Source organism: Amblyomma maculatum, chromosome 6 (assembly GCF_055883805.1).
Source record: "Amblyomma maculatum isolate TAMU_Amacu chromosome 6, ASM5588380v1, whole genome shotgun sequence".
NCBI classification, from domain to species: Eukaryota; Metazoa; Arthropoda; class Arachnida; order Ixodida; family Ixodidae; genus Amblyomma; species Amblyomma maculatum.
This window is the reverse complement of record NC_139349.1, coordinates 37981581-37994319: the sequence shown is the minus strand read 5'-3', so window position 1 is coordinate 37994319 and position 12739 is coordinate 37981581. Positions and strand designations below refer to the sequence as shown.

Here is a 12739-nt window from a genome sequence, read left to right as displayed (position 1 = left end):
CTGCTGCTGCTGCTGCTGCTGCTGCTGCTGCTGCTGCTGCTGCTGCTGCTGCTGCTGCTGCTGCTGCTGCTGCTGCTGCTGCTGCTGCTGCTGCTGCTGCTGCTGCTGCTGCTGCTGCTGCTGCTGCTGCTGCTGCTGCTGCTGCTGCTGCTGCTGCTGCTGCTGCTGCTGCTGCTGCTGCTGCTGCTGCTGCTGCTGCTGCTGCTGCTGCTGCTGCTGCTGCTGCTGCTGCTGCTGCTGCTGCTGCTGCTGCTGCTGCTGCTGCTGCTGCTGCTGCTGCTGCTGCTGCTGCTGCTGCTGCTGCTGCTGCTGCTGCTGCTGCTGCTGCTGCTGCTGCTGCTGCTGCTGCTGCTGCTGCTGCTGCTGCTGCTGCTGCTGCTGCTGCTGCTGCTGCTGCTGCTGCTGCTGCTGCTGCTGCTGCTGCTGCTGCTGCTGCTGCTGCTGCTGCTGCTGCTGCTGCTGCTGCTGCTGCTGCTGCTGCTGCTGCTGCTGCTGCTGCTGCTGCTGCTGCTGCTGCTGCTGCTGCTGCTGCTGCTGCTGCTGCTGCTGCTGCTGCTGCTGCTGCTGCTGCTGCTGCTGCTGCTGCTGCTGCTGCTGCTGCTGCTGCTGCTGCTGCTGCTGCTGCTGCTGCTGCTGCTGCTGCTGCTGCTGCTGCTGCTGCTGCTGCTGCTGCTGCTGCTGCTGCTGCTGCTGCTGCTGCTGCTGCTGCTGCTGCTGCTGCTGCTGCTGCTGCTGCTGCTGCTGCTGCTGCTGCTGCTGCTGCTGCTGCTGCTGCTGCTGCTGCTGCTGCTGCTGCTGCTGCTGCTGCTGCTGCTGCTGCTGCTGCTGCTGCTGCTGCTGCTGCTGCTGCTGCTGCTGCTGCTGCTGCTGCTGCTGCTGCTGCTGCTGCTGCTGCTGCTGCTGCTGCTGCTGCTGCTGCTGCTGCTGCTGCTGAAGTCATGGTTGGCGATAGGTCAAGCCCGAGGTCGAGATGCGCAGCGTCCAGTGTCGCAACCTCTTTGAAACTTTCATGCCGTCACGCTCACCACGCGCCTCTAGTCGATCCGCAACCGGCACACTCTACTTGCACAGGTGTGGGTCACTGGGACGCCCTTTTCGTGCACGGGTGAGCACCGCGAATGGCGAGAGTGTGCGTACGGACAGAAAACAAAATAGAAAAAGGAAGAGTCGGAGCGTGCAAGCGAAACGCAATACCGTGTATACAAACGGGGAGGTCGTATAGTGCAAGAAAAAGGAAAGACAGGATAAAACGGAAAATTTAGGGTGATCCTTAACGCGTATAATGCTATGAAGCGGCAGCAATATTAAGGCGAAAGCTTTTATAAGCTCATCAGTGTCTGTCCGTGAGAAGTACCTCACTTCTTTGCGAGATTCAGCGGTATTGTTGTTGAAAACCTTTATTTCCACCTAGAAGAAGCTCCGTTTCGGACTCCCCGGCACGCAGGCCTGATGGAGCCTTACTCAGGAGCCTCGCGAACTAAGGTCTGGTGAATATGCATCGTTGCTTCACGGCCTCAGCCGCCAGGCGGATGGCTTGCTGCTGCTGAGCGGGGTCCTCGCTTCGCAGCAGGGTCTCCCAGGCGTCTCTATCTATATTTTCTTTAGCTCCTGGGCTGTTGTTACATTCCCAAATAATATGATCTAGAGTGCCCCATTTCCCACATGTTATGCAATGTAGATCCTTTTCATCTTTTGAAATTGTTGCATATACCCAAAAGGGAGTAATATTGAGGTTGTGACGTCATCACTTGGGGATGTCGTCGGTCATGAGCGAGATTCCGCAGGATATCGCGAGATTTGGACGTCATGACCTGGTGACTTCATTTGTCTTGTCTACCATGAGGGAGTTATAGATGGCCACACCTCAGATCGTGAAACCATCATCAAAATTCCTGTTGTCTACCGTTCGCGCATCGCACCATTGCCATGATCATGACAAGTGCCTCGGTAGGCGACTTCCCCACTTTATTGGAAAACTTCACCGCGTATCGTTGTTCCGACGTTCGCCCAGTTTCCACGACGCAGATACGAAGTAGGAGTACACGCTCAAACCCGTCCCTCATTTCTCCTGCTCGAAGCCAGCTGAACGCTATAGAACGCGGTGGTGTTACAGCGCTAAACTGACATACAGGGTGTATGGGTAAAGCGGCTGTCGGGATTTAAGGCAACTTTGAAGAAACATTTCTACCGACCCCGTTTACTTTAAAAGTATGCGACTAATAAATACTTCACCTACAGATGGCGAACAAAAGTAACCAGCATTGCTGTTCATCATGAAGAAAAAAAAACAAATCAAAAGAATTCGAACCTTTATCTTATACACATGAAAGCAGGAGCCACTTCGCATTCTCTCCGTTATTAGCCGATAGCATTCGGTGAACTTGTTCAAATGCGACATTTCTCTTTCTAAGATTTAAAACTACGCTTGCTTGTCGATTCGACACACTACGTATGATGAACTGCAACTGAATTCACATGACCTCAAGAACAGTTCTCTTACGTTTCTAAAAATTAGGATAAATAGCGTTACAGAACGTCTATCTGTCCGACGAAAAAGCAACAGATCAGATTGAAGTGCATTTGGCAGACACTCTCAAGAAGCAGCAGCTGCTTACCAATACATTGCTAAAAAAAAGAAAAAAAAAAGCACACAACAGTTATATGCAGCAAGTGCTCATCTATGAAAAAGAAACCTATAGGGCAAGAAAATCTTGAAAATAGATTTTAAGAAGTTCAGTGAGCGACGAAAACGGAGACGACAATTGCAACGTAAAATAAAGTGAAGAAGTATGGAACACATAATAAACTTGAGTTCATGACGTGCTAGCTGAGAAAATGAAGCTTACTAAGGCAAGACACGAAATACGCATAGAGAATATCTGACGACATTAATAAAAGTGTAGAGGTGGCCAAGAAAGAGAAACAGTTTAAAAAGAAGCATAGAATGAGGTGGAGTTTCGACAGAAGGAAACCCAGAGACAGAGTGGAAGCAGCAGGCGCAAGAAAGCGGTAATTTAACATTGATTATTTGCCATGCAGTGGACATTATTACAGGGTATTCAGCGCAACACAAACACACATGAGAAAGAGGACATTGCTTGGTTCATGAGGTTGACGTAGATTTGTTTTTATTATGAATATAAACAGTGACGCGTTGCGCTTAGTTCCAATGTAGATGTGCTTTAGCTCGTTTGGTAACAGCGGTTAAACACAACTTGAGAACTTATGCAATGAGATTTAGGTTTGGCGCTTTGGGTTACTGGCCCAATTTGAGCATTACAGTGAAAAAACTAATGAACTTTTGTATCCACTGTCCCATTAAATAAAATATTTTAGAGAGAAAGAAAATCATTTTACTGGGGTGATCGGGATTCTGCGCCGGCAGCCCGGAGTCTTAGTTTTCCAAGCAACCTAAGTGATAACTGTGAGGTCACGAAGGTTTGCTTGCTTCCGACAAATTCCGATTGTCCCAGTGGTTTTCGCGCCGTAAACCACGCTGTTCCTGAACAACGACGCTAACTGCAAGCAGTCTTGGTGAGTTCTATGCAGTCACAACTTCGTCCAAGCCTTGTATACGCTGATTTGGTGTCATGCGGTGAACTGTTTAGACATCCGTTCTTGCAGTTCTACAGCAGCAGGTAGATAATGAAGAATAGGCATTGGTATTTTGCCGCTGGATACGTAAATTTCCATCGGAGCACTGGATATCTCATGGAAGCTGCTTCAAGCATCAGCTTCCATGTGCGCCCACGAATCTTATTCTATGTCAGTGGCTACTCCTCGCTGAAGGTTGGACTCAGTCTGCATTATTACGTGGCCATGTCGTACACAGTGCATGGCCTAAAAATGAAACGTTCAAAAACATTACGCAAATGCCAGGCGAGAGATGTATTATAATACGCAAAGTATGAACGCTGCTTATCTGAGGCTTGGGTGTGCGCCTGGCTTGTGCCTTTTGAAAATAAGCAAGGGTCTTGCGGCACCCATTTGCGCGCCCTTGGCAGTGTGCGTGATCCGAACTGCAATTATCGCGGTCGATATCGAGGTAAGCACCGGGTAACTACATAGTTTTTCAAAACAAGGTAATATTGCAAGACCGGTGCATGTATAGCAATGTATCAAAAATTGTGTTAATGGGCCGCACTATGTAAAACGTGTTAACTTCAGGCGACTGATCGAATTGTTTTTTCAAAAGGAGCACAAGGTGAAGGTAGCGCTCCTATCTCCTCCTCCTCCTCCTCCTCCTACTCCGATCGACCGACCGTCTGTCTGTCCGTCTGTCTGTCTGTCTGTTCAGTACCTGAATCCACAATAAAGCATTAGGCGGGGGGTTTTCATTCAAATAATAAAAGGTTACAGAAGACGTTTATGCACTTATAGCGTGGAAAAAAGCATCACCAGATGTAATTTGCGCGACACCAGGCGGAAGAACATTGCAGGCACGCGCTGTCAGGATGAAACAGACCAAAGGACAAAACTTCACCCTTGAAAGAGTGAACGTTCATCCGCCCTTTAGGATATGTGTATGAATATGATTTCGTATATTTTCCTCGACTAACGCTAGTTTGGGAATGATGTATTTTACAAAGAAATGAGTCCTTACGTCCGATCACTGGGGAGTATGTTAAGCCTTTGTCATGCTGTTTTATGTCATAGTTTCCAAAGACAAACCTAGCTGCCCTTTCTTGCGTCCTTATTTTTTTTTTTCAGATTTGTTAATTAACTATACATTATAAGAATCCTAACATAAGCATGTGTGTAGATCGCATGTGTGTGAAAATGATTGTTCTTTCAGACCATTCGGTAGGGAACTGAAGTTTCGCAAATTTCGCCCCTAAAATCTGAGAACCAAACGCTGCTTTATTCGTTAAATTACTTATGTAGGAATTCCATCGCAAATTCGGGATGAAAAAACACCTAAGTATTTGAATTAATTCGCAATAATCAAATTATCCTCACGGATTCGATACGTGTGCTATTGGTAGGAGTACTTCCTTGAAAAAGTGACGCGCATATTTTGCTTACATTCAACGATACCTTACAACTTACACACATGTTGCCTCCATGTACAAATTATTCTGCAAAGCTTCATAGCCACTATTGTCGTTAATAACACTTATAAGACACAGTCGTCAGCAAACATTCTAAACGAATATGTACACAAAACCCACGCAGTAGATGAATATCGGCATAAATAAACTGCGCAAGGGTCCGCAGGCCTTCGGGAAGAACAGGTTCACTAAACAGTGTCAGGCGTGTCCCTAAACAAATATCGAACATAACCCCTGCACCATCATTCACGCTTGTCACAATAACAGGTTCCGTATTTGCCACCCGTTAACCCCGACGCATATTTATACGCAGAGTATTCTGGGCACACGTGTTTGACAACTGCTCCATGCCTGCCCGATGCTCTCTGCTGGCTTAATCAACACGTATCGGGCATACCAATGAGTATTGACGTGCGTGTACGCGTCAGCGGGACAAACGTGTCTTCTATGTCTGTCTGGAAATCGGTCGCTTCAGGTTACTATCAGCAGGGATATCAGTGTTTGTGCCACAAGTAGCCGACCTGATGGCTTTGTGCCCGTGCTTCGCGAGATAAAGACATTGTTCCCGGGGAGGTGGCTGTTTCAAGAGCTCACTTCGACGAGCCTCCTGCATCGGGTAAGCTTCCATTTCAACGTTCCGCATGAAGTTCAGCGTCACGCTCTCTGCATATACACTAAATACAGAGCCAGATGCGGTCAATGTCAATCGCTCTTGCTCGGGTAATGGTGTAACACTGAGAAATATGAAATAGTCTGCAAATGGAAAAGAACCATGTGTAGTCAGATCAGGCTGAATGAAACTAAATAATGCAAATGCGACCTAATGCGATGTGCTCTCTTCTTTTCCTCCGCTTGAATAGGGCAGGGTCCATGTTAGAGCAAATAGTTGATGTGCACCTCTTTAAGAACCAAGAAATTTGAGGGTTAAATGTGAGGTTACTTATCCTAACAGAGCACAAAACAACACGGACAAGCGTCAAAGACGTGAATCACCGTAAACTCGCTGAGTTTCCCTTTCCTACAGCGCTTGTGCTGTGTACGTCTCTGCGTATTACGCGTGTTTGTCTGCGCTTCGTGCACATTAAGCTGCACCCCTATAGAGTGCATGGTCCGGAAATATTTAAAATGACTGAAGAGACTTTTGCCTTCTCGAGAGGAATTTTCTTATCAATAAAATGCGAGCAGTATATTTAGGGCGAAAGCTACGCAATTAATGAATTTTACTAAGCACGAAGACCTGCATATAATTCGTAGCTAAATATAGTGTTGCAGATCACCAAGCTGTCTCGTTTATGCCAGGCATATGCGTGTCAATCCATGAAAGAAAATACAATGTTTAATGCTTTGTCATAACTAATTAAATCGCCCATTATAACTACGTCTCACCTTGTGTCCTATTCCAGCTTCGCCGAAGGAAGTGCTAGCCTTTACGCAATGGGCATCACAGCTGTAGCAGGAGCGATACTTCTGGCTGCCGTCGCCCACGCTTCGACGGCTCCCGTGGTAAGGACACAAAGTGGCGATGTCGTGGGCATTCAGCTCAATGTTTACGGGGAAAAGGTTAATGCCTTTTTAGGAATCCCATACGCAGCACCGCCAACGGGAGAACTTCGGTTTCGGAAGCCGCTGCCAAAGGTTTCTTGGTCTCGCGCACGCTTGGTGACGACCTTCGGCCCTCGCTGCGTTCAAGAGCTCGCTTTGGAAACAACGAATGACCTTCACGTCGAGAGGCCGGGGACGAGTGAAGACTGTCTTCGCATCAACGTCTGGTCACCCATGAGCGACAACAGCACCAAGGAAGTCCTGGTATGGATCCACGGCGGCAACTTCAACACAGGCTCTTCGGACAACTCGGCATTTGACGGTTCCGTCCTTGCCGCCTCGCAGAACGTGGTCGTCGTTTCATTCAACTACCGACTCGGCTTCATGGGATTCTTGAATGGCGTCCACAAGAACGCGTCTGGCAACGCGGGACTCTTCGACCAGGTTCTCGCACTGTCCTGGGTGAAGTCGAACATCGCTTCCTTCAACGGAAATGCGTCCTTAGTGACTCTCTTCGGTGAAGGCGCTGGCGCTGCTGCTATCCGGCTTCACATGATATCGCCACTTAGCAGAGGTCTCTTTCACCGGGTTATCATGCAAGGCGGGGCTGCACATAAAGTGAAAGCGGTGGAAAGCACAGGTAGGTCCCTTCTGAAGGCAGACGCCCTGGCCGTAGAACTTGGCTGCTCCAAGGGGAGCCATTCCATCGTCTCACATCCAAACGACGTTGTCGAGTGCCTCAAGAGCCGATCAATGCTCGAAATACTTCTCGCGCAAGTGGAACTGCGGCATCATGGCATCGAGGCTGCCTTGCCCACGCATGGCACCGAGTTTCTTCCGCACAATCCCGACCTGATTCACGACTTGAGGGGCTTCACAAACGTGGAGATTCTCATGGGCCACAACATTGAAGAAGGAAGGAAGCTGGTATCGAGTGTCTTCGAGGGCCGCTTCGAAGAGCTCAAGCAAGCAAACAACATGACCAGAGAAGACGCCGAGGTGACGCTTCACGTTATGCTGAGCACTAAAGGATATCAGCGTCCCGTCGCCTCCGAAGTGGTCAAGCACTGTCTCAGGCATGCCGTATCGTTTGACCCGAGGACTCTGGCAGAGCTTGTGGAAAACTGCGCTGCCGATCTCGCCGTTGGATGTACTACGGTGGCATTCGCCCGCAAACTGGCGAAGGCTGGACTTTCTGTCCACTACTACGTAGTCGACTATGCGGCGGACGAAGCGGAGGGTTATTTCCACACCAGCGTCGACCATGCTGCAGAGACGCCCTTGGTGTTTGGACTCCCCATGAGGTATCCGGGCAAGTTTGAGGAGACAGATCGGTCCTTCAGCCAGATGATCATGAACGCATGGGCGACGTTCGCTAAACGGGGGTAAGTGCACGGTGTAAGCGCAAACGGAGGGAGGGAGTCAAGGCTGGGATTATGAATTAGGTATACATTCATACTATACAGCACATTTTTGTATAGAGGCCGTTACAACGCTACCTTAGTAAGTTTAACCCTAATTGCCAGCATTTTTCTGCAATAGCGTAACAGGTAACAGTTAGTGCCGTATTCAAAATTACCTTCAAGCTTGACTATGCGTATCACTTGCCAAATCATATAATACGAGTAGAACTCACGAAAAATACGCTGTCGAGTTTTGTAAATATCGGATGTTTTGGAACATTTCTGTATAACGTACCTGTACCTTTATATTAAGCCCGGGTTTCTTTATATATATATATATATATATATATATATATATATATATATATATATATATATATATATATATATATATATATAAATAAACAGGCTGAAACTGATTCTCCTTTTCTGCCCACAAATCAGAATCTCTCAGTATTTTATTCGTTAATTTAATTTGTAAAATGTGTACGACATTCCTCGAGTCACATGTCGGCACTATTAAACCATGGCACATGAATCTGTTTAGATCATGCTGTTTAGACTTGCTATCAAAAAAGCGCCCAATTTAACTACTTGATGCGAACGCATGAAAAAAAAAAAAAAAAAAAAACAGGTTTCGCTACTCATCAGAAGACTAGACCATTTTCATGAAATATTCATAATATATTTATTCAAATAGCCTAAATGTCCAGGTTGCAATTATAGGATATTGGGGGGGAGCACAAAAAGATGAGTACACAGTATCTTACAAATTTTCCATAACCGTATCCTACTTATTTTGATAAACGCGCAGCATTGAATTTGTACGGTGTCTTAAGTACTCGATGTGAGCGCAGGACAAATATTAAATGAAATGTGCAAATATTTATGTTTTAATTTTCATTTATTTATTTGTTTGTTTGTTTGTTCAAAATACCTTACAGGCCCCAGTTCGGAGAATAGAGAAAGGGAGCAACAACTGTAAAGTTTTACAGACTAGAATTGAACGCAACAATTAGACGCCTACGCATCGCAAAGTTAGGCCATCCCAATCCATATGTTCGTAACCATATCACACTATATTCCACAGTTGCTCCCAATTGAAAGTTATATCCCACATACCTGGACTTGAGTTCATTTTTAAATATTTTTATAGACATCCGTCGTGTACGCTAATAACGTGCCGGTCCACTTCGCGAGTAGAGAAAAATTTTCAAACAAGTTTCTGTTAAATAATGGAGCTTGATATTTTTATGAAACGAAATGCTCAGTCGAACGAACATTCGTTGCACTTAAATCCCCTCTCAGATCTACATCTCGATTTCACTTAACATTCATGTGCATGAGTGACTGGTCGTCTAATTTCTAAAAAGGTGTTGTAGCATTTTGTATAAGGCTCCCGGGTTGTAATGCCATAAAAAAAGACACGCTATTTGTAAACAATCGGACAAACGTAAGGCGACCAGTTTGAATGACGCGGCGGAATTGCGACAGCGTACACCTTTCGACTCCGTTATCCACACTATCGTATGCACATGGCGCCATCTACAGGAGATATTTTCATCTAATGTCTGGGATGATTTTTAGTAAAATTTAATTTTTGATAATGATTACTATTGGTAGTAGTAGTGGTAAACAATCCAGCAGAATGGGTTGGTAATAATGGCAGGTCTGGTAGCATCCTCAGTCCGGGACTACGTTGGCTGAAGCCTGAAGTCTCAGCCTGCTCTCAACAAATACATTCGGGCCGTGAGGTCGGAGTTGAATAAGACTGCTCCCACGTCGCCCATACCGTGTGATAAAGGACATATTTTTTTTTACCGCGAAACTTGCACAGACCTAAAAAAGGAATCTGAGTTACACGTGTTGACTAGCTGGGGTGTTGTGGGGCAGGGTCTGTAAGTGCCCATGATCACCTTTAATTCTGCTGCGTCATTCTTGGTCGTGCTTGGTTTCTTCCTTCTATAGATAAATACGCCCCCAAGTCATTCCTTATATTCGAGGCTTTCGTCATATTCGAGACCATTACTGCATCTTAGTATTTAGTTATATTCAAGTCTTTTGCTATATACACATACATACGCATCATAATTCCTTTCCCCTAAAGGCGAAAAGTGAATTTCACTCTTTTCACTTTGCTGCCTGCCCATCGTTACAAGTAGCTAGAGGCTTCAGAGAGACGTACACTTCTCGCCTTCATGTAAATGCACATGGATATGCAGTTTAACAAGGGCAGAATGTCCCTACAAGAGCTAAAGAATGCAGTTACTGAGCGTCGAAGAATGAGCAGTCATATGAATGCGAACGCGTAAATTCATTGTCAAAGAGAAATTTATCTACGTGCCAGCAAGTTCATTCGTTCGGTATTCTTTTACCCCGCTTGTTTCAGAACTCCACTCGTCTTTGAGGGCACCTTGTGGCCTCGATTCACCGAAACTCGACCATTGTACCTGGACATCAACGAGGCCTCGGCGCATTTGAGAGAAGCTGACACTGCACTATGCAGCCTTCTAAAGAAATGACTCTGCACAGAGTGGCCGAGCGAACGGGCGTAATGTTTTTGTTTTTGTTTTGTTTTTATCGTTTTGGAACCAGTGAATTTTTTTTTTTTTTTGTACATTGTGCAACATTGTTTTGCGGACCTCTGTGATCGGCCATTTACTGAACCTTGAAAGTCAACATACACAAGGTAAAACGTCGTCCACTTTAGGGTGAGCATGCGAACACGTGTTCGTTCTCTTCAGAGCGTCCGAGCGTCAGTGCGTCCGAACCGAAGCAAAATGGCAGCCCATGTGAAGCATCACCTTCGGGTTCGTCAGTCTCTTGCTACTCTGCTGTGATGTGCGGTTGTGTAACGCGCAACAGCGCTTCGAAGACAGCTCCCACGTATTTGTGTGTTCACGCTAAGAGTGGACGACCCTTAGTGCTGAAAGAAGACAGTCTGCATGTTTTCTTCATTTTTTTCAACGGAAGCAGAAAGCGAATCTGCGCCGCAATCGCAGTAATGTTGCATGGTAAATTTACTAAAGTGTTGACAATGTTATGCTGCGAGTCCATATATGGCTTCGATTTTTAGCTGCCCCAGTAAAGCGGTGCTGGCGGCTTGAGATTGCAGTGCCTACGCTCAGCTTTTGCGTTCAGTGGCGTGAGCACACGTCAAAGCTCAAATAAAATTTGTTCAAGTCAAAGCTCAAATAAAATTTGTTGCTCGAAATTAAAATCAGATGTGTGGCAGAGTGAATGATTTGTTGATATTAAAGTACCATTGTCAGAGAAGTTAATGACGTACGTGAAGACGAATCAAGCAGCACTCAAAGTCCATTCACGTTCCGCTCACACGCAGAATCCGTTTCATCCGAACTAGTCGCAGATATAAGCATATTAAATGTAAGTAGTGGCCCTCGTGTCTTCATCACTTCATTAAGGTGGCAGTTTAGGCTTGTTGGTAACAAATGTCAACAAAAAAAGTAGCGCAAGGACAGAACAAGGACAAGAAAGGACACACATGAGCGCCCGTACGTGTCCTTCTCGTGTGTGTCCTTTCTTGTCCTTGTTCCGTCTCTGCGCTATTTTTGTTCATCCTTCCGCCCACTAAAACAGCAAATGATTACTGCACCTGAAAATTTTGCAATTCATATTTATCGTTGGTTCTTCAGCCTAAATGCATATATTAAAACTTAAGTCGGAATTTTTTCAAGACGCAGAGCAGTAGTACAACGCGGTCATGCATGACTGAAAATTGTGATGGAGCTGAAAATCATTAGATAAAGATCCCACGGGAAGCGTGACAAACGGTAAGAAAGTACGCATCAGATCTTGCAATATAACATGACCAATACTGCTTAACATAGCCTGAGCAGAAGGCATTTTTTTTTTTTTGCTCTGCGCGTTATCATAGGAAGGGTATACTGTTCATTACGCTCCCTTCCACTGGAAGTAAAAAGGCTCTTGAAGGCACTTGAAAGACTTTAGTATGCTTAGTTCAGCATACAGTCGCATGCACTTACAAAACACATTACACAGGCCCAGAACTTTGTTAAGAGATAACGATCTCAGAAGCTATAGCATTGCCAAGCGTTCACGCTATTAAAAATGGAATGAAAACGTCACACGTAAACTACACACCATGAACGCAGTAGAACAAAAAAAAAGCAGTAACTTGGTTGAATAAATGTGAATGGTATACATATTCCCTGCAACGGCAGCGGTAGTTTTATATCTTGCACAAACAGCAAGATAAATGGCTTGGATGATTGCTCTGTATAGGTTCTCACTTCCGATGACTATCTCGCCGCGTGAGGTACTTTGAAGAGTTCGTAAATAAAATGCTGCACGTGTAGGCAGTACAGGCCTCTTTTCCGAGTTAATTATTATTATCCAGTCAGGCTGCGCGTAATTTTCGCTAAATATTGCGTCCACTAAAAGATACATGGCACAGATGTGGTCGCTAGGCATTAACTTCCAGTCTGCTCTCGGACTCGCCCGGCGCCACTCCTCTAAACGAGCATTTTAGGACGGAGCATTGAATATATTCATATGCTCCACACAAGTCATCTAGCCGGAATTGCAGTTCGGGTCGAAGCGCTTTCTTCACATAGCAAGTACGTCTCATAAAAAAACTATTGCCAAACAAGACACTTAAACACAATAGAAAGAATGCATTGCAAACAGAACACAGATTCAGTCGCACTTGCTCCGTCGTTAAGAGTAAGATGCGATAGCGTTTCACACAACGGATGATGT

General features: G+C 45.8%; 1 protein-coding gene across 1 annotated transcript; it reads left to right on the top strand.

Moving 5' to 3' along the window:
- The first annotated feature begins 5575 nt into the window (after positions 1 to 5575).
- LOC146185564 (cholinesterase-like) lies at positions 5576 to 11216 on the top strand. The gene is made up of 3 exons (XM_084606504.1): positions 5576 to 5667; positions 6455 to 7978; positions 10386 to 11216. Exons 2-3 carry the CDS (start codon positions 6486 to 6488, stop codon positions 10516 to 10518), a joined length of 1626 nt encoding a protein of 541 aa, XP_084462630.1. The 5' UTR covers positions 5576 to 5667; positions 6455 to 6485; the 3' UTR covers positions 10519 to 11216.
- The last annotated feature ends 1523 nt before the right edge of the window (positions 11217 to 12739 follow it).

Coding starts and splice junctions, on each gene's coding strand:
- LOC146185564 (XM_084606504.1), top strand. CDS start 6,486: ATGGGCATCACAGCTGTAGCAGGAGCGATACTTCTGGCTGCCGTCGCC. Junction 7,979..10,385: donor GCGACGTTCGCTAAACGGGG/GTAAGTGCACGG, acceptor CGCTTGTTTCAG/AACTCCACTCGTCTTTGAGG.